This window comes from Galeopterus variegatus, unplaced genomic scaffold (genome assembly GCF_000696425.1).
Source record: "Galeopterus variegatus unplaced genomic scaffold, G_variegatus-3.0.2 Scaffold5910, whole genome shotgun sequence".
Classification (NCBI taxonomy): domain Eukaryota; kingdom Metazoa; phylum Chordata; class Mammalia; order Dermoptera; family Cynocephalidae; genus Galeopterus; species Galeopterus variegatus.
In genome coordinates this window covers 4,867-27,438 of record NW_007732021.1, presented here as the reverse complement: position 1 = coordinate 27,438, position 22,572 = coordinate 4,867, and the positions used below count along the sequence as shown (strand labels likewise).

Genomic DNA, 22,572 nt, shown 5'->3' with positions numbered 1-22,572 from the left:
CCTCAGATGCCCGAGATCTCCTCTCAAACATTCAAGGAGCAGTTCTCCACCCATACTACATAGCATATCTCTGATCCAAAGGAAAAGAGATACCAGCTGCAAAGAATGACAAACCAATAAGAAAACACCAATAACCCCCCAAAAAGGGGCACAGGAATAAATAAGCAATTCACAGCCAACAGAAATACAAATGACTTGTAAACTAAAGATATTCCACTTCACTAACAAAGAAATATACTAATTAAACTACACTGAAATATCATTTTTCACCTATCGGATTGTCAAAGATCTATAAATTTTTTAGCATGTTGTGCTTGCAAAGGTACAAGAAAATAGACATTTTCATCCATTGTTGGCAAGTGCATAAATTGCTACGGCCTCCAATTTGAAAACTGCTATCAAAAACTATAAACGTGTAGACATTTTTACCCAATAATTCCATTTGTAGGAACTGATCCTGTATATCTGCAAACAATTATGAGATTGCAAGTATAAGCGTAGAAAACCCCACACACACTCACGTATACACTATAGAACCAACTTTGTTTTCTGTTTATAGCTCCCCTTACTGATTAAGTATGTATCAAAATCAGACATCTTGTCTCATCCAATACATCTCTCAAAGCATCCTGTCTCGAAAAGCAAGAAGCAGCTGTCCCTCACACTTGAACATCCTATACACACCTCTCAAAGCATCCTGTCTTGGCCAATACATCTCTCAAAGCATCCTGTTTCACTCAGTACATTTACCTATATAAATCCTTGCCCTCAGTTGATCAGGGAGGCAGTTGGGACTTTATCCTGTATCTCCAGTCAACGTCTTCCAAAATAAAAAGGCTTTCCTTCACATTCTGTCTGGCAATCCTATAGCAGTGAGCACTTGGACCCACATGGTCCAAGCCAGGGTTTCCCCTAAGTTGGCCTCTCGCCTGTTGGCTGAAGGGGAATCCTACGGGACTCTTTCGTTACCAAAGTTTTGGTGCCCAACGTGGGGCCAAGAAGTGCAAAGCTCAGGTGGCCTCTGGAGAAAGCAAACTTCTGCCTTGTCCAAGCAGCACCTAGGCCCTTTATAGGTGGAGGACATGACCAGAAATTCCCAGCTTCCCAGACATCCCCCACTACTTGCACTTGGAAAACTGTAACTTGCCCAGAAAGGAAAGCATTGGATTTTCTGGTTCAGACAGGTGAGTCCTTTTGGTACCCCACTTGGGCAGTTGTATAGTATTTGGAGGATTCTGTCTGCAGTATTTTGCCCATAGTGTTATAAGGACTCATCAGGGGTTCATTTGACAGGCCAATGTGTAAGTGTGCTATTTATTATGAACAATACTTTGGTAAGTGTGCTGTCTGTTGTGAACAGTACTTTGGTAAGTGTGTTATTTGCTGTGAATAGTACTTTGGTAAGTGTGTTGTTTGTGTAAGCTGATATGGGAAAGCAACCATCTATCCCAGTTATTAGTCCTCCAGGATGTATATTACAAATTGGGCTGAGTATAGCTATGAGCCTATGAAAAAAGAATATGATTTTCTTTTGTAATAATGCATGGCCACAATACACATTGGGAGATCAGGATTAGTGGTCTGTAAATGGAAGTTTAAATTATAATACAGTTCTACAATTGGATCTATTTTGTCATAATCAGGGTAAGTGGGATGAGATTCCATATGGCCAATCTTTCATGTTGTTGTATCAAAGTAAAACAGATCATGAAAATTGTAAATTTTGATGCAAAGGTCAGAGGAGTTCTGAAACAAGAAAAAGAAACTGATTTTGCTTCCACAGATAGATCCTCTAAATGAATGGCCCTTGCCTCCACCCCTGTGGAGCAAGAGACTGAGAGACAGACTCCCATGCCATCTGTCCCTATTACCCCCTCCACTCCTCATCCTTTACCTGTCCAGGCATATCTGCCTGATCCGGTTCCTGGTCATGTTCTCAGCCGGCATCCATCTTGATTCCAGTGCCAGCCAGGGACCCACAAAAAGCAGGTACACAGCCACCAACTAAAAGCCACAGATTGCTACCCCTAATGAACCTCCACCCTATAATATTAAGGGAACTGGAGTATAGACTCCAACTTTATAGCTATCCACAGATCTACTCAAAGGAAAGGAATCTGGCCTGACTGAGAACATTGTCTCACCCTCTCATACCCAAAAGGGTATGCAGTTTGGCCAGGGGCCCTCTTCCACAGTGGTGCTATATCCCTTAAGACAAATGCCCATAGGTAAATTAAATGAAGATGGACAACCAGCTAGAATGATGTGGGTATACAGTCCTTTTACTACCTCTCACCTTTATAACTAGAAACAAAACAACCCCACTTATTGGGAGGTTCCTACTAAAATGACTGAACTCTTCCACTCTATTTTTACCACCCACCACCCTACTTGGGCAGACATACAGAATCTTCTCACTGTTTTATTGACCTCAGAGGAATTAGTACTGGAGAAAGCCAGGGAAGAATCCAACCAACTACACCCTAAGGACCCCAGTGACCTGGTAAGAGCCAGTGCTGAGGAAGCTGTCCCCTACCACAATCCTGAATGGGACCCTGACAACAGTGATGACGGTAGGAGCCAACATTTTGGGGCATGCATACTGGTGGGATTGTGGAAAGGGGTGCCCAAAATCAAAAGTCTGAATAAAATACATGAATTGAGGCAGGAGCTTAATGAAAATCCACTTTTCTGGAACGGATTCTGGAGGCTTACTGAAATACACAGATGTGGACCCAAATAATCTAGAAAATACTCAATTTGTTATTATAACCTTTATCTGACAAAATTCACCCAATATCCAACAAAAACTGGATGGGGCCTTAACCCTACCAGGGTCCCATCTAGTGGAAGTAGCCTATAAGATTTTTCTCAGTCAGGATCAGTTAAAGGATCAACAGAAGGATAAGAGGCCAAACTCACAGTGGTGGTCCTAGCTTTAAATCAGAAAACAGGAAGAGGCCCACAACATAGAAAGTCCCCTCAGAAAGGGTTCTCATCTAAACCTCTTTTAACTGAGACTCAGTGTGCCTATTGTAAGGTAGAAGGCCATTGGTGTAAAGATTGACCAAGGTTAAGAAGGGAAAACAAAAACGAAAATGTGCTCAATGGCTAGCTTACATGGAGGAGAAACTAGATGATGAAGTCCAGAGGTTCTTTTCTAGGCAGTAGAAAGACTACCTGCAATATCCTTCTCGCACCAAGAACCTCAGACAACTTTAGAGATGAGAGGAAAAATGACTGATTTTCTTCTTGACACGGAGCCACCTACTCTGTTCTTAGAGTTAGCTAAATTAACCCCCAAAGCTGTCAGTAACAGGGGTATCTGGAAAGCCAGCTCAGCGCCATTTCTTACAGCCCCTGAAATGCAAGATTGGCTCAAATATATTGACACCAAGTCTTTTCAAGAAAAACACCAATTCACAACTGCAACCAAGATGCATCAGACCTTATGATGTGTTACTTGTCACCTACTGACTTGATTGAAGCCCATCACTCTCTGCCCATTGCTCTTAGCATGTCATCCAGTTTCTGGAATGCAGCTCACAGGGCCCTGGTATTTGGCCCCTGCTTACCTCTTCAGCCACAATAGTTTACTGCTCCTCTGCCTCCATTCTCTAGCTGTGCAGAGCCACTGGTCATTTCCCACATTTCCAGTGTTCTCTATGTGGGAATCTTACTTTTTATTTCCACTTTTGCCTCCTTTGTTTTCTCCTTTGTCTTAATTCATCTATGCTTTTTGCTCCATTGATAACATGAAGTGTGAGAGTTTTCTGATACTTTCTAGTACATGTGATGTGTCCATTTTCTTTCTTTTTCTTTTTTTTTTTTTTTTGGCAGCTGGCTGGTACAGGGATCAAACCCTAAACTTTGGTGTTATAACCCCACATGAGCTAACTGGCCAGCCTTCCATTTTTTTATTCTTTTTTTTTTTTTTTTGGCAGCTGGCTGGTACAGGGATCAAACCCTAAACTTTGGTGTTATAACACCACATGAGCTAACTGGCCAGCCTTCCATTTTTTTATTCTTTTTTTTTTTTTTTTCCTTTTTTCGTGACCGGGAATGGATCGCAACCCTCAGTGTCACGCCCATACTGGACTGGGACCGGCAACGGGATCGCAACCCTCGGTGTTGCGCACACACCTCGCTCAGCCAGTGAGCGGCCGCCGGTCTGTATGTGGGATCCGAACCCTCGGCGGGAGCGCCACCGCGCTCCCAAGCGGCACACTGTAGCAGTGCGCCACCGGGCTGGCCCCATCCATTTTTTTATTCTTAAAAAACAATGGTTCATTGCCCGTCTGCTCATTTCTCTGTTAAACTCAGCCAGATGGATGGGAGTCTGGTTGTTACTGATTTCTCCTCTCAGAGGCAACCAGGATTGCCTGCTTCTTTTAGATTGTTCCAGGAACCCTTTATGCAGTGAGGATAATGGATTAGAAGAGGGCAAAAGTGGAAGCAAGAAGAGTTAGAGGCAAATAGATTCGGTGACAAAGAATAATGGCCTGAACCAAGGAGTACAGAGGGAAGGACAGACAAGAGAGTTACTTGGACAGTGAAATGGAAAGGACTTAGTAAGTGAACGGGTATAAGGGGTGAGAGAGGAGTCAAAGACAATCACCAGTATTCCAGTCTGTGTTAACGGGCAGATGGAGCCAGGATGAAAGCTGGTTTTGTGGAAAAGACGTGTCAGTTGAAGGGGCCAATGGGATATTCATGGAAAGATGTCTGGCAGATGGAGATATGTGGTCATCAGCATCCACGGAGCTAAAGGGTAAGTAGAGCAAGGAGTGGGCCCAGGGATCACCAACACGCAGAGGAAGGAGGACTGAAAAGGAAGATTATAAAGAGGTAGTCAAAGAAGCAGGAAGGAAAAGCAGGAGGAAAAGCAGGAGGATATGGCATCACGGACACCAAATGATGAGAGCATTTCAAGGTGGTCAGTGTCAAAAGCTGCCAAGAAGTCAAATAAGACAACAACTTAACACAAGGTGATTTCTGACAATCCTGGCAAAAACAGAGGCAGTGGAGTATAGTGGGAGCAGAAGGTACAATTCCTAAATCCCAGCAGAATTACAAATGACTATATCATCTAGATGTTTAGGATAACTTGTGAAAAGTAAACCACAAAATGACCTCTAAATACATGATAACAGATGAAACAGGAAGGAAGACATAATTTCTTTACAAACCACTATTACATAGGATATGCTTAGTACCTGAAATTTCAAAGGGAAAAAAAAATCCAACACTTGAACAATAATGTGAAGTTTCTCAAATATTAAGCAAAAAAAATCATTCCAATATTTGGACACTGAATTTGGCATAAGACCTCTAAAATGCCAAGTCCATGGACTGCAACAGCACTGGCCGGGGGTCCCTAAAGTCTTCCCCCAGGACCCAAAGGCCATGCCTCCTTCTAATCAGGAAGGAAAGACTTGAACACAAAGCCACAGAGGAAGCTAGAAGAAAGAGAGAAGGTTGTCATCAGCACATTAACATGGCAACATGAGGGGAATTAGTCACCCCAGCCTAACCTTGCACCATACCTAATAATCCCCTACCACCAAGAACCTTCACTTCAAATCCCCTCATTTACATGACTAATTCAGATTGGCATTTTTCTTTCTGGAACATGGAGTCCAGCCAAACTAAGTTGACAGGCACACGAAGGAAACCTAAGAACTGATGAAAGAAAAACACATCAGCCATGAAAACCACAGACTGCTGTCCTGAGTAAGAAAGGCCCTGTGCTCTCATCTTAAACAGAAGGTCATGCTCGGAACTGGACATGGAGGGGACCTCCCCTAATACCAAACAAACATTAAGAGAATCACACTGTTGCAGATTCTTACAATGGACTGTTAAATCCATTCCAAGATATTCATGTTACAGAAAAGAGAAGGAATTTTCCCAAGGTCACAGAGTTTGGCTGGACCTGGGCAAGAACCTGTCTGGTTTTTTCTGCACTATACCGCAAGCCCTCCTGATGTCCAACTGCTGCCAAATACCTATACCCAGCCTTGCCTCTCCCCAAAGCTCCAGACCGATATAACCTACCAATTCTGATATTTACTCTGGGCTATCTCAAAAGCTCAATTCCTGACATCTAACACTGAACTCATGATCTTTCCCCAACAACAGTGTTTCATTCAGGGCTTCCTATATAAAGAGATGACATCACCATCCATCTGGCTCCTGAGCCAGAGACCAAGGAATCGTGTCCAGCCATACCACTTCCTACCTGTAACCTTAGGTAAATTAAATAAAATCTTTAAACTTCAGATTCTGTCATCTGAAAAGCGGGATAACAACAGTAATTACCTCATAAGATAGCTGTGAGCATTGAAAGAAAAGATGTATATAAAATGTTAGGCACATAGAAAATGTCTTTGTCTATCTTCTTGCTTGCTCCTTGATTCTCGCTCCCTCACCTGGTTGACACCTATGTATCATTCCCATTTCAACTCAAATGTTATTCCCCTCTAGAAGTCTTCCTTGACCATCAAGGCTAGATCACACCCCACCCCCATTTTTCATCCTCAAAGCACAGTGTAATTTCTATTCACACCACTTATCATAATTATGCATTTACTTAATGATGGTGTGGCTAATGACCATCTCCTCCAATAGCCTGTAAGCTCCACGAGAGCAGCGACTGCTAGTGTTATACCTCATTTTTGTATTCTCAACACAGTACCTGGCACTTAATAGGTGTGCACTAAATATTAGTTGAGTGAAGGGATCAAGAAGCATTGTTTGTCAGCAGAAAAGGGGACCTAGAGATTAGAAGTCACAGGGCACCAATCCAAGTGAGTGTGCACAGCTATCCCATCCAGGGGGCTAGGTAGAAAGGGTCTGTCAAGCCCAGTTCTACCACTGCAAAGCTCAGGATGCATTGCTTGCTTGACCATTATTCTAACCATTCAGGATTTGTTCCCTACAGAGCCAGAACACACTCTGCAGGACCCTGCACAGCCACACCCTGGAGAGTTTTGGGATGAATCCAAGTCCCTCCAATACCTTTCCTAATGTAAATATCACTCCATGATGTGTGTGATTCTCTTGTTTAAAGGCACATTTTTTGTACCACAGGATCTCTGAATGCAGCCAACTACTACATCTGGAGCTCAGCTGAAGAAACAGCTATTTCAACATGGGCGTAAAAGTGAGCTGTACTGGCCCTAGGAGAGAATGGCATCTTGGTTCTCTTTTGTGGTACCAACAAGGGATTTTTAAGAATACATTTCAGTACACCCAACATTTGTTTATGCAGCAACTCTAGAACCCAGCCTCCTTGTAATATGGGACTCTAATGCAGAGCAAAATATTTTAAAGTACAGGTTTTGACATTGGACAGGCCTAGATTCAAATTCTAGCTCTACCATTACTAATTAAGAATGAAACAGACCAGCTACTTGACATCTCTCTAAGCCACAGTCAATTCATCTATACTAATAGACATAGCAGCACCTAGATTTTATAGTTGTAGGAATCATTAAATATAAATATATACCATATGGCTAAATTATTATCTTTAAGAAAATTCTTTGCACACAGAGTACCACCTTAGAAGATCAAGTTCTGCACCATGTGTAACACAGTGCCCACCCCCAGAAGGCAGAAGGTATTCAGTGAACACCAGGATTTTCCTCAGACCTTGTCTATTCTGTTCCAGACTAACAGCCCACTTCATTAGAGTGTCTGAAACCATCTTTCTATTTTGAATAAAACTGCCTGTGCATAAATGATCCTTCTTTCTGAGTTATACAATTGAAATGCTATACAAACTACCCCACTTCCTCTTTAGCGTCAAACAGTAAACCCAGTTATTTTTTGTAATTTCTGTCATGCAGACACACACACACACACACACACACACCCTCACACACACACACCCTCCTTTGAGGAAATTACTTCCTCAGCACAGGACTCAGAGATATTATACAAAACTACAGCTGCAGACACAGAAAAAAATAAAAGCTCTATCCAAAGAAAAATACTGGAGAAATGGAAACTGAAATTGTCTAAGCTGTGGTACAGCCAGAAGAAACTGAGATATCACCTGTGTTTTTGCCATAACGTTTCCTCTGTATCTATTACATATAGGAAATAGTAGTTGCTGCCACTTGTAAAAATAACTGTTCTCCAAACAACATTGGCCTAGGCACTGAAAGAGAATACAGAAGAACTACCTCTGCCTTCCAAAAGTTTATCACGTAACTGGAGGCACAAAACAAATGAAAAATAGTTAAGTATGCACCGAATGAGTAATAAAGAATAAGGCAGAGACAAGATAGCATTCTTCAGAAAAAGTGAATTTCTCCTGAATGAGGTGCCTAATAATTATGTAGATGAAGGTGGAAGGACATTTTAGACATAATAAAGATAAAGAACCAGCCTGGTTTATTCTAGAAACACTGAGAAGGGATAGAAACATACATAGTAGAAAAGATTTAGGAAAATATACAAGCAACAGAACATGAAGTACAATATTTACATTAAGAGGTAGTTTTATATCTTCCTTGCAATGAAAAAGAGGGCCCATCAAAAAGCCATGTCTCCAAAGCCCAAAGCTTGTTTCTACTCTGCCATTGGCATAACCCCACATCATCACTTACCCGGATAAGTGAAGCCTGATGCCGAAGGGGCTTGGCTCCTGGGCCCCCTGATGAGGGTCCCTCTGGTTGGACAAGGGGTTGTCTCGCTTCATAAGGAGCTGAAAAAGCAGACGGGAAAGGCAACAAGGTATACAAAGATTCCACCCCAAAATTATGACTTCACACTAAAACGGATACAGTGTCTGCTTTTCGGGGAAAAATTGACAAAACAGTTAGAGTACATGCTTATATGGCCACCTAGAACAGACAAACCCTGATGCTCTTGATCACAATTTCACTGAACAATCTAAAGACAGTGAACCAATTCATGATAAGGCAGAAAAATATTTACATTAGGTTAAAAATAGTGAGAACCTCAACTGGGACAGAAAACAAGAGTAGCTAGGATAGTGCCATGTTATAAGCATTCAAATTCTAAATATAAGGTAAATTCTATATATACCCCCCGATTTAAATGTCTTCCATTCATCATCCACTCCCCAAAGAAAAAAACTAATATGCATTTTGAACACTAAGAATATTATCGTTTATTTTGTTTATTTTTGAAAAATAAATGGCACTGTCTTCCTTACCAGACAGAATATAAAACCAAGTAGAGAAAAATAAAGGTGAATAAATGTATTTTGTTTAGTATTCTACTATTAAAGCCAAACTATTTAGAAATAATTTTGCTGCCTTTTAGAAAAGTTTTTAAGCCATAAAAATGGATGTATTTTTTTACTCTTTTTACTTCCAGAAAACTTAATAACGACCTTGCCAATATTGTAGGGAGACAGTTAAACATAACAAGGCAGTATTCAGCTACAACAGAAAGGAGAAAATTATAACCCAAGCTGAAACCATTTCTCATCTCTGTAAGTTAGCAGTTTGAGGTTTTGAAAATATTTAAATAAGTACAAAACTTTCTTTCTGTAGCTTACTTATAAATAAAATTAGGTGGAGAGTAAAGCAGCCTGTGAGAGCACCATATTTAGCATAGTTCGATCCTTTTAAACTAAAGAAGGTACAACGATAGCACATCAAGTACAATAAACCAGTCTTGGGCTCACATCTGCTTTATGTATTTCTTCCTAGCAACTGGAACACAACATTATAACACATCAAAATACATTAACACACATTAAAAATATCAAATGATTGCCTGGCAAACCATTAAGTGGATTTTTGAGAACCTAAGAATGGATAAAAATATAAAAACTGCAAAAGAAACATAAAGAGCACATAATCCAAATCTTAAAGAGTAAGTCTCAGCTGGTAGGCAGGCATTGTCTTTTGAGAAGAAGAATTTTTTTTAAATCACTCCATAGTGATAGAACACAGAATTAAACCCTTAATGCCAAATGCACCATGTGGAAAGGTTTTAAACACAGTAAACTGTAGGTAGCATGACTGGGATCCTAGTGGTCATGAACAAAAGCTTCCCATAAGAAGGAAGGGGCTTCTACTGCCAGGGGAGACATGCAGGAGAAGGCCACCTTGGCTCTAGTCCCTCACCTACAAGGGCCTTCCCTTGGAAAAGACAGATATATCTCAACTGTAAGGCTTGGATGAAGACTTAGCTACGTGGGGGTCATATTTGGAGAGGGAGATATTCTCTTCCTACTCATGTGGGAAGCCTGGGCTGGTCATGCCTGCCTATGACTGGAAAGATGAGTGTCTGAAGCCCATCCAGTCACAAATCTAAGACGTGTCCTCTGATCAGCTATATTAGTAACAATGGTGATATACAGGCCATCATCAGTCTGACTTCTGGCTCATTCCTCAATTGGATCTGAACTTAGGAGATAAAAAGGTAGGTATTATCACCTCAACTCTCTTTCCTCCCAAATGAAACCCAAAGCATGTAACTCAGTGCAAAACAAACAATTCTTCAATCCCCTGGAAGAGGTTATGAGGAGCTAGAAGTACCATCTTTCTCCAAGGAAGGAGTATAAAAAAGACCCTGAAGATTACATCACTCTGGTGTCAAATTGGAACTTTTTGTCAGTTTCTTATTCACCTAAGACCCAGTGATTCCACTCATAGGTGCTAGGAAAATGACAGCTTATGTCACAAAAAGACTCATACACGAATGTTTATAGTAAGTACCCTTACTCAGAATAGCCAAACACTGGAAACAACTCAAATGTCCATCAGCGGTAAAATGATTATTAAATTGTATAAATTCCATGCATACAATGGAATACTACTGAATGATAAAAAGGAATAAGCTACTGATACAACAATATGGATAAATTTCAACCATTATGCTGAGGGAAAGATGACTGGAGAGGGGCATATCTGGCATAATGGAAACGTTCTATTCTTGATCTAAGTAGTGGCTACATGGGCATACCCATTTGTTAAAACTCAAATTGCATTTTATCATACATACATTTTACCTCACTTAAAAGAAGTATAAAAAGAAATAAAGGTATGGACAGCTTTGGCATAGGCTGCTGTTAAAAAAGACGGAGAGAAGTAGGCTCCTTCCTTGCCAATGGAGGAACGGAAGCCCAATTAGATGGAATGAAGAGGGAATGAGGCATGAAGGAGATAGAGTACTGACAAGTTTTTTTTAAGGAGTACCAAAGACAGAAGTTGGTGATAGGCTGACTCAGTATAACAAAAACAGATTTACCTGTAAATTAAAAAAATCAACTTCTAAACCTAAATAAGATTTGAAGTAGAAAAAAAAATCGACTTCTAAACATAGGGAAATCAATCCCTTTTAGTTTCAGACACCAATGGAATATTCAAGTTGCAGGAGAGTGATTTTTTTGTTACTATCCATTAGCAGCAGATCTTGTATTTGCATAGGACTTAATTTCCAAACAGATTTTACACTCCTGCTCTCACTTAATCCTCATAATACCCCTATAGGACACTGTTACTCCATTTTAAAAGAGGAGAGGAAATCACGGCTCAGAGAAGTTAAATGGCTTGCCCAGAGACCTACAGCTAGTCTCAGAAACCCCACCTTCTGATTCCAATCAAAAGCTATTTCCATCACACCATACCTGCTTCTCTCTGCAAGATTACAGCCTCTCTTTAGTTCAGCCTAGCACACATTTTTATTTCTGTGCCCCTCTAGAAGTCACCACTATTTTCAATGCAGTAAAAACCAGCAGAAACTGGGTCATTTTCAGCCACAGTGCAGAAAACAAAAAAGGGGGGTTACAGATACCCAATTCTAGAATACCTTTAATTGGTCATATCTTAAACTAGAAGCCTGAATCCCAGGAGGACAAGATGCTGAAGTGAATTTATGGAGCTTTAAGCACTGCAGCCTGGGCAGCCAACTCTGCAAGTCATCCTCAAAACTAACTAATGCATTTTACCACTAACACGGCCAGCAGAGCATAAATGTGAGCAAGCAGGCAACCTCACAATTGTGCACATTACATACTTCTCAGCAAAATGCTATCCCTAGCATTTCCTTTATTCTTATTCCAAAACACAAGAGCTAAATATCTTCTTTTATATACTCAGTCTTTAAAGGTTGGATTAACTCTTTCTTTTGCACAGTTACATTTTTAAGAAATCTCATAAAAGCAGTTATAATATAATATGTTTGGTATATTTGCAGAAAGGAATAACAATTCCAAAAAAACACAAACCTTTAACATGCTATGTTCCTGTTTAATGAAATCTGTAAATGAAAGATTAAATCATCTAAATAGTTGCTTGCAAGTCTAAAGATGAATTAGTGTCTAGGAGACAAAGCATTACTGAGATATGTTTAAGTTCATTTTTTTAAAGACCTTGCTTGACAGCATAAAATTAAATTGAGGCATGTTCCCAAAGACAGGGGTAATTAAATCCAGAAATTAAGCAGCTGGTGGCATTGCTGCCTGGTAGATTAAGGAGTCTGTAAGACACTGCTTGGGACAGCTGGCCCCCAGGTCGCCTCTTACCTGGATGCATCTGTTCTGTGCCGCTCCGCAGTTTGCTGTAGCCATGGCTCAAGGGCACCCTCTGGTAATGAGGCGGGGAAGAAGGAGGGGAGGCGAGGGGTGACATCGTGGGAGACTGTGTTTCCTGCTTCAAAGAACCAGAGCAGAGTTCAGAGGCGACCACTTGAGAAGCCTGGTGTTCCAAGCTGCAGTTAGGAAGCATAACGCAACTCTACTGCTGGTGACCTGGCTGATTTAACTAATGGGGGGAAACGTTTTCTCAAAAATGCAGCACGGTTAAAAAGCAGTGTCTGAGGATTCAAAAATCTCCCAGAGAATAGTCTCACCAGTGCTGAGTTACCTAGATTACTAAAACAATCCTGAAACATTTTCAGTTATTCCAGTAATATTTTCCTGTGGAAAATGAAAGACAATGATCACATGAAATAATATCCATACCTCCCAATTGTGACCTCTTTGTGGATAGATTCCATTTTTGTTCATTAATAAAGAATCCTATTTCTTGGATTTATACTTAAAGTCTTCCAGCAAATATGAATATTAAAATATGTTTTTAAATGCTTAATGCTAAATATTCTTGGAGCTTACTATGCCAAAGTAAAATGCCAGCTTTTTTTTTTCTTTTTACACTGAGAGATTGCAATTCATGATGGGCAAACCACTCCAACTAGCCTACTCCTAAATACTAAGATGAAGACTTAACAAGCTACAATTTGAATCCCAATTTGAATATTAACCCGATGTAGGACCCTAGGCAAGGTAAGCAACTTTACCTGCTGCTAGGTTTCCTCCTTTTTTTTTTTTTTTTAATACTACCAACAGGCTTGTAACTATGGACCCAAGTTACAAGGAAACAGTGCTTTTTATCAACACAGAGACTATTATAGGCTCCCTTAGTCTAAAGAGAATATGCAACCTAAGATGCTGATCAAATACTCTTCTTCAAGGAAAAGATAAATATATCTTCTCTGCAGTATGAGCTCTCACACTCATGGATTGGGTGGGACTAGCATAAACCCAGACTGAACTGAAAGGATGTGTCTTCATTCACACAGCCAGGGACTGGGCCTGAAAATTTCCTGGGGCATCAGCCACCATGGGACAGTGGGTCCTTGTTCCTCTCCAAATGCTGGAGGGAAAACACATCAAAGAACATTGTCTGAAAATTCCTATACCCCCCTCCTTTTTCAATATGTCCCTGAAGAACTGGTTTAAAATATGTCCGAATTACGAAAGCAACAGTACATGGAATTGTATAACAGGATGTCTATACCTCCCTTAACTGTAAAGATAAAGCTTTGTAGCAATACCTCATATATCCAACATTATCAGGATGAGCCATGTTAGTTTTCCAACATAATCTGTTAATATTCACTGTATTTTTAAAACACTTTGATTCAAGTCTTCCTAAAATATAACAAATTTCTTTACCTTATAGAAAACACTACATCAAATATAATTTGACTTATCTGCATGATTCAGTCTATTAGAAGTATGAGCTGCACCTTGATGCCCTCGGAGTTTGCTAATGTGTAGACTATTTACCTCTTCTTGACATGCCCATTCTTCTGGGATTTTATACTATTGTCTCTACCAATCACCACCTGACTACGGCAATTAGTGGTTTAATTTTAAAAGCCCATCCTCCCTATTCTGGTTCCAAACCTGCTAAATAGGCAATGGTAGCATTTCCCAAGATGGCATTCCAAACATGTTCCCCAAGAAAGGATTCCTGGTGAAAGAAATTTAGTAAACAAAGATCTCCAGGTCCCTTTACTGCAGGACTTCTCAGGCCTTTTCTGTGCTAATGTGCACTGTGAATTTCCAAGACTGAGAATTTAGTCTTTCCCCCAAGAATAGGATATGAAGCAGCATTCTCCAAACATATTTAACCACAGAATCCTTTTCTCCAGACTTCTTTTTAGAGGAGAGGACCTATTAAAAACTCCTGGAAGTTACATTTCAAAGAACCCATTTAGAAAATGACTGCCCTAGAGAAATCAAATAAGTGTATTAAATCAGCAGCCTGATTTTAGACACAATTCTACATTAAATTAGGTTCTATAAAGGGCCTGTGGGTGGCTCATGGTAATACCTACGCGTCAGCCTCTTTTTCTTGCTGCAAAGAAACTTTACTGGCTCACTTCCAAGTCTATAATTGTGCTCCATATGGTGAGATTTGCTGGAAGCTTAACAGCAGATGAGGCCCTGCTATGTGAGGTTTCATGGTCAGAATCAAATGAACATGCCTGATCAGACTGTTTACCTGTTTATCCTCATCGTCCATTCTTTTGAAAGAATTTTTTTCCGTGGTTAAATATGGAATTTGAACCTTAGTTCCATGCAGCTCAGCCAGGTTCCCAAATCGTATCTCACCATCGTTCTTTGACATCATAAAGCGAGGCAGAGGCAATTCTTTAGGACCAGAATCAGAGAAGCTTACTTTATTTAAAAACTGCAAAAAAGGGAACTCAATAGCCAAAAGATGAATCATTTTTGAGGAAAAATTCCAGAGCACTAAATATAGATTAAATTTTGATTTAGACAATACAGATTCCTATAATAATGTCATGACAGAAAAATGCTACGGTTTAACCAAGGTATTCTGGCTTAACATTTTTCTTTTTTTTTCTTTTTTTCAACCTATCACAGTTGTCATGCAAGGCTTAACATTTTTCAATGTTGCCGAATCATTGCAGAACAAATTCAGGTTTGACACTGATCTCCTTCTTTATCCTTTAGTCCAGCACCAAGAAAAAGGATATGACATTACATAAATACAGTAATAAGTGGCAAATGGTAGCAGGTAAAACTTACATAGTGCTTAAATATGCCAGGCACAGTATTAAGGATCTGCAAATATTAACTTATTTAATCCTCACAACACCTCTGCAAGATAAAACTATCATTATCCTCCCATTACAGATGTGAAAAGAGATATGTATGGGCTAAGTAACGTCCCCAAGATCACATAACACATCTGTGGCGGAGCCAGGGTTTGGACTCAGGCAAGGTGACTTGTAACCAGTACCCTACAGAAAAAAAAGTCCCTCATTCCTAGGGCAAATTTACTGGGTAGAACAGTTTCTCACCCTATGTTATTCTTCAAGGAATTTTCACACTCAATCTCTGGTTGTCTTTTTATAACAGAATAAGGAAAATGGTATCAAGTTAGAGCAATCAATCTAACATTCAGCTAGATTCTACTGTCAAAACCATTAGCCACTCACAATGCTACAAAGAGCTGAAATGCAACAGTCTGGTATATTTACTTATCCTTCAAATTTCTCACAAAACTATCCTGAAGATGGAAATGATGCTTTGGCACACTTCTAGTTCTCAGCACAGCAGATCACACACAATCACACAGCACAAAGACCTACAAAACTGGGGATAATATTATGGATTATCCATAATGATTTGCATCTGCATCCATTGTTCAGTATAATATTCATCAGTGTGCTTCTGCGCTTCCATCAGCTTTCTATTCCAAAAACACAGCTGCACTTCCAATGATTGATGCTGTGCTAGAGCCAGAAAACATCTTAGCAACAGCAAGTATCCTAGCTCCCCAGGCAAAGAAGGCCCCTAGTTCTCTAATATCCACATCATGTTTATTTTTAGTTGCTATGTCCACATTTGATTCAAAGAAGCAGGCAATATGACAAATCCCTGTGTGATCAATCAGCCAAGAGCCCAAGAGACATAAATAGAGTAACCAATCTGGAAAATTAAACCAAGACTCTCCTCTAAAGAGAGGATGGCTGCCATTTTTAATGTTTTAATGTTTCCCAACCTTGGGCAGCTCTCCAGCACTCAAGGCAGGAATGGACTTCAATAGCAAACAGGCAAGAGAAAAAGAACTCTAGATCCTTAGCAAATCAAATGTTCACTAATCCTATAGTTCTATTCTCAGAAAGGTATTTGTTTCAGCTCAGTCTGCAAAAAAGGGTCTAAAAAGATGGAACAAGATCACATAAAATAATGTGCACCCTGATGTGCCCACAAGAGGATAACTCTACTTCCAAGTACTTCTTGAGGGAGAAAAGAAAGAAATGCTCAGTATAAGCTCCTGACCAATGTTTTACTGGCATTCAACAGGTAACTCCAGGGAACAATGCAATACAAGCATGGTATTATGAATATCAACTATTATACTAGTACTTAAATAGGGCTCTCAGATACCTTTTAGGATACTGTCACTTCACACATTCACCCACCCACACTACAGCATTTCTCCAGAACTGTTGGCCTAGGAAACGACCTCTCCCTTCCCACACCTCCCCACCACAGCTACCAAAGAGCAAAAGACAGAATATAGCTGAATTACTTTCTTTGGTCATATGGCTTTAAACAACTCTCATGTAACAGAATTGTAACCATACACGATAATATTCTTATCACTGAAAATGTTCATAAAGATGCTATTTCCCTTAAGCTGCTGGAAGAAGCTTTTAAAAAGTGAAAGATAAAACTCTAGTTTGTAAACTTTCAGTCTGAAAGTTGTTCCTAGTCATATGTATACCAAATTTGATAGTGAAACTTCATTAGAAAATTAATCAATAAAGTAACTGCTATGCAGTGATGTATGTCAAGTGATCACAGAAGAAGGTCCTTTTTAGTAGTTGTTTAGAATTTTGTCTCCGAAATCGAATTAACACAAAGGAAACAAATTAAGAGTTCAAATTAAATGTTTATAGGGGCCAAGGAGACAATGAGAACAGCCATCGGAAGGAACAATTTATTTCATAATGGTATCTTAGGTTGTACTCTTTAAACATAGAAACACTTTGTATATTAAATATAAATGACGGGCCGGCCCGGTGGCGCACTGGATAGGTGCGCCGCTTGGGAAGCGCGGCGGCGCTCCCGCCCAAGGGTTCGGATCCCACATGCAGACCGGTTCCCGCTCACTGGCTGAGCGAGGCGCGGGAGCAACACCGAGGTTTGCAATCCCGTTGCCGGTCCCCGGTCCGGTGCGGGGGCAACACTGAGGGTTGCGATCCGTTGCCGGACACGGAAAAAGACAAAAGACAAAAAAATAAATAAATAAATAAATAAATAAATAAATAAATAAATAAATAAATAAATAAATAAATATGACTATTTTCCCCTTCCACAAAGAAAACTATGCTTCTCCCATTTTATACATGTGACCCTATAAAAAGTAAGGGGAAAATCCTTTGTTTTTCCATATTTGATGGAGACATGGGTATCAGAATACTTCAATTTCTTCAATCCATTATTAAAAACAAGTAAAAAAAACATAAGCAGCATTACTGCAATAATAAATGACAAGTGACACTCAGCCTCACTGTCTAGACAACAGGGAGTGGTGGAGGCTGGGCAGAGAGCCCCATGTCCCATCTAAAATGGCAGCTTCTGTTCACTGTCCTTCAATGCTGCCCACCAGAAATATAATGTAAGCCACATACATAATTGTGAATTTTGTAGTAGCCACATTAAAAATTCTTGGTTAAATAAAAGAAGTGAAATAAGCCAGTTACAAAAAGACAAATACTGTATGATTTCACTTATAGGAGGTATCAAAAGTAGTCAAACTCATAGAAACAGAAAGGTGGGTGCCAAGGGGTTGGGGAGGGGAAAACGGGGAGTTGTTTAATGGGTATGGAGTTTCTGTTTTGCAAGCTGAGGTGAAAGTGTTCTAGATATTGGTTGCATAACAATGTCAATATACTTAACACGAACTGTACACTTTAAAACTGTTAAGATGAAATTTTATGTTACGTGTATGTTATCCCAATTACATTTTTTAATTTAAAATGTTTTTAAAAGGTAAAATTAATTTTAATAATCTATTTTAACCCAATATTATCATTTCAGCATATAATCAACATAGAAATTACTAATTATTTTACATTATTTTTTCATAGTAAGTCTTCAAGCTCCCATGTGTATTTTACCCTCACTGCACACCTCAATTTGTACTTGCACATTTTAAGTGCTACTGGCTACCATACTGGAACAGTGCAGTTCTAGTTAATATGTTGCTATGAGGGAATGTGGGCTATTACAGCCAGAAATCTGTATTTTACTAAGAAATATTATAATGTTAAAATATCAGCAACTAATTGATTTCTTTTTAAATTATATAAAAGGTATTTTTGTATGGAAGGATAATTTATACAGATCTTTAAGCATACCATTTGAAAAGTTTTGACAAATGTGTATATATATATCCATGTAACCAACCCTCAAATTAAGATTTATAATTTTCTTTCACATCCCCTTCCAGTTAATCGCCTCCCCTTGTCCCACCCAGCAACCTCTGTATTAATTTCTAAACTCAGATTATTTTTGCCATTATAGAACTTCATATAATGAAATTACACAGTACTTATCCTTGTGACTTGCTTCTTTCACAACATTTTATCTGTGATTACCATCCAATGCACTGTATGTAAACACAGTTCATTCTTTTTCACTGCTATGGAATAATTCATTTTTATGAATATATTGAAAATTGTTATCCATTATCCTGTGATGAATGTCTAGTTTATTTCCAGTTTGAGGTCATTATGAATATAGCTGCTGTGAATATTCTTTTGTTTTTGTTGCTGGGCAGTGTGGGGTCCTGAACCCGTGACCTTGGGATTATAAGGCTGTGTTCTAATCAACTGAGCCAACCGCCAGCCTGAATATTCTTATAAATGTTTTTTGATGAAGATGAATTAATTTACACTGGGTACATACCTACCAACCAAATCCGTCCTGCTGCCTATTTCTGTACATCCTGTGAATACAATGTTTGAATGTTTGAAAAAAAAATCTAAAGAAAAATATTTTGTGACATATGAAAATTATATGAGATTCAAACTTCAGTGTCCATAAATAAAGGTTTATTGGAACACAGACATGCTCCTTTGTTTACATATTGTCCATGGCTACTTTCATACTACAATAACAGAGTTGAGTAGTTGTGACAAGGATCATACAGTCCACAAAGTATAAAATATTCACTGAAGTCCTTTACAGAAAAAGTTTGCTGACCTCTGTCTTACACAATGCAATGGTTACAGTGAAATGTAGTCCTACTAAATTAATAAAGTTGTGCTTAACAAAAATATTTTACTCTGCCTGAGGTTTTACTTAAATTTTAAATAATTTAAATTAAATTAAAAATTCAGCTCTTCAATCACACTAGCCACATTTCAAGTGCTCAACAGCCAGCCACGTGTGGCTAGTAGCTACTGTACTGGATAACATAGTTTTGGCTGCTTTTCCAAATGTTTAATGAGGGATTCCCCAATTTTATGTTTACAATAACCCTATAAGGGAGGTACAATTGGTATACTCATTCCCTATGTGAGCCATTTGGAACTCAGATTAAGAAACTTGCCTGATGGCAAACAAAAAGTGATGAAAAAAAGATTCAAAATGAGATAGCCTGTTGCTGAGACCCACACTCTTAGCCACTAGGCTGTATTGCCATCCTGAGAATTAAAATTCTTTCTATTGCAGATTTAACCATTCAGCATGAAACTGTGCCATTTCAAAGCTGGAAAATGGTCTAGAGAAAACCTGCTCAAATATCTACATTTCAGAGGTGAGGAAACAAAAGCCCAGGAAAGGGAGGGTAAGCCTTGTCTTAGTCATGCAGCAATAAGTGGCAGAACTATGACCACAATAAAACTCCTGCCTCCTGACTCCTGGCTCTCTTCTCTCCCACTACTGTTCATTGCCTATTCATTTATACTAGCTACTTACAGATTAACAAAAAATTATGACAATAATGTTCTACAATTCCAAAGTGAAGCCATCCCCACACACGTTTTCCTGAAGTTACTTCGGAAAAAAAAAAAATCAGGTCAGCCTTATCAATCCAGACCTGGGTTTATCAAAGCCTTCTACTCTCCTACATATTACCCTCCTATCCACCCATTTATCTGAAAAACCTCTTGTCAATTTGGAAATGGGTAGCTAGACAGCCAGACTGGAGGGTAGAAGTTAGAGTGGGAAGAATAATCTTATAAGTATTTGCAGAGGAAAGTGGAGAATAAGTTACATTTACTGGCCATACCATGGGTAGAACACAGGAGTGAGTTAGGAGATCTGCAACCCACTGGTTGCATAACAATGTATAGTTATGCATAACAATGTCAATAGTTGTATAGCAATGTCAATATACTTCATGTCAATATACTACCTTATTTTGAATCTTTTTTTCATAACTTTTTGTGTGCCATCAGGCAAGTTTCTTAATCTCCCTGAGTTCCAAATGGCTCACAAGGGGAATGGGTATACCAATAGTACCTGCCTTATAGGGTTATTGTAAACGTAAAATTGGGGAATCCCTCAGTAGGTAGTGCATACTGCTACTACCAAGCAGTATCCCCTTTACTTCACCTCCTTGGGCCCCAATTTCTCCATATATACAGGGAGATTATCTCTAGACCTCTTCTAACTTACATCCTCTGTGTCCATCCCATAGACTGCATTTCTCTGGTGGAAGAGCTCTTCACTGGGGTCCATGAGTAGGTTCTGGGGGGCCAGAAACCCCTTAATCTGAAGGTAACATTTTTTTACATAATGTCAATGTTTATTTTCCTGGTGCAATCCAAAGCTTTTACTAGATTGCCAAAGAATAAGGTTGGAAACCACTGCACAGAGGGTTGGGGAAGACCTTTGGGGAGGAGCAACAATAGAGCTGAGAACATGGGTATATGGTGGAGGGGTAGGAGAAAACCCCTGAATGACACAATTAGCCAGCCATATAGTCACCCTGCATAGGTGAACTCTGTCCAAAGCAGCTCTGGGTCCATGTAGCAAGGCTGAGAAGGAGAGAGGTTATGAAGGAAATTGCCAAAGGAACACTAAGGAAAACAAAAAAGGGAAATTGGGTGAACGTTAGGCAGAAAAGCTGAGATGACCTTGGCTTAATGGGAGATCCTGACACAGTATTCAGTGTTCAAAATCTCATCTCTGTTTAGTCATTAACATATCAGGCACTGCACACACACACATACACACTCACACTCGCATACGCACACACCAGCCCCCAGTTAAGCTCCAAGTCAGTTACAACCTCACCTCCTTGGCATCCTTTTTGTGACCGGTAAGGGGATCGCACCGCGCTCAGCCAGTGAGCACACCGGCCATCCCTATATAGGATCCGAACCCACGGCAGGAGCGCAGCAGCCCTCCCAGCGCTGCACTCTTCCAAGTGCGCCACGGGGTCAGCCCCCTCCTTGGCATCTTAATCCACCCCTGGGCTTCCCACCCTACCCTAAGGCATGGTCTTTTCTTGATCACCGAACTGGTTGTCACACACATAAGATTTCTCTCCTATCTCTAAGAGATAGGGAGGGTTTGCCAAATTGGCAGAGCATAGGATCCCCTACCCTCAATTCAACCAGAAAGTCTCTACTTTTGTTTTTTTCTTTGGATAAAGTAATTCCTGTTTGGGGGGGGGGGGGGGGGGAAGCCAGCGAAACACTGGAACAGAACTCATTGCTGCAAAATCCTTCCACCTCTCTCAAATGACCTAAAAATCTACAGCACAGGAAGCAAGGCAGCAGGATTAGAGTCCCTACTAGCCCTAAAAGCCTTGATCCTTATTTTACAGAAAGCCTGCTCAGTCTCAGCACTACTGACATTTTTGTTGTTGTTGGAAGAGAGGGTCCTGTCCTACACAGTGTAAAATGTTTAGCAGTATTCCTGGCCTCTGCCCACTAGATGCCCAAAGCATCCCCTCCACAATTGTGACAGACAAAAACGTCTCCACACATGACCAAAGGTCCCCTGAAGGGACAAAATCACATAGGTTTAGAACAACTGTTTTACAGATAAGTGAGGAGCCAAAGAATTAAATGATTTGCCTTAGAATCATTTGTAGGGGTGGACTCATGACTACAATAGTGGTTCACAAATTTCAAAATTTCACAGAACAATAAAAATCCCTCCCTTCAAAACATAAAGTGGGGCCGGCCTGGTGGCGCACTGCTACAGTGCGCCGCTTGGGAGCGCAGCGGCGCTCCTGCCGAGGGTTCGGATCCCACATACAGACCAGCCGCTCACTGGCTGAGCGAGGAGCGGGG

General features: G+C 40.0%; 1 protein-coding gene across 1 annotated transcript in view; it reads right to left on the bottom strand.

Annotated features, from left to right (window-relative positions):
* REPS2 (RALBP1 associated Eps domain containing 2) overlaps positions 1-14,924 on the bottom strand; it is a gene marked incomplete at its 3' end in the record, with an annotated part of 123,504 nt that extends 108,580 nt beyond the window's left edge. The window contains exons 1-3 of the mRNA XM_008590179.1: positions 14,781-14,924; positions 12,515-12,638; positions 8,619-8,716 (exon numbers count right to left, since the gene is read on the bottom strand). Coding sequence (XP_008588401.1) covers positions 8,619-8,716; positions 12,515-12,638; positions 14,781-14,909 — 351 coding nt within the window. The remainder of the gene's footprint in view (positions 1-8,618; positions 8,717-12,514; positions 12,639-14,780) is intronic.
* Between the last annotated feature and the right edge of the window lie 7,648 nt (positions 14,925-22,572).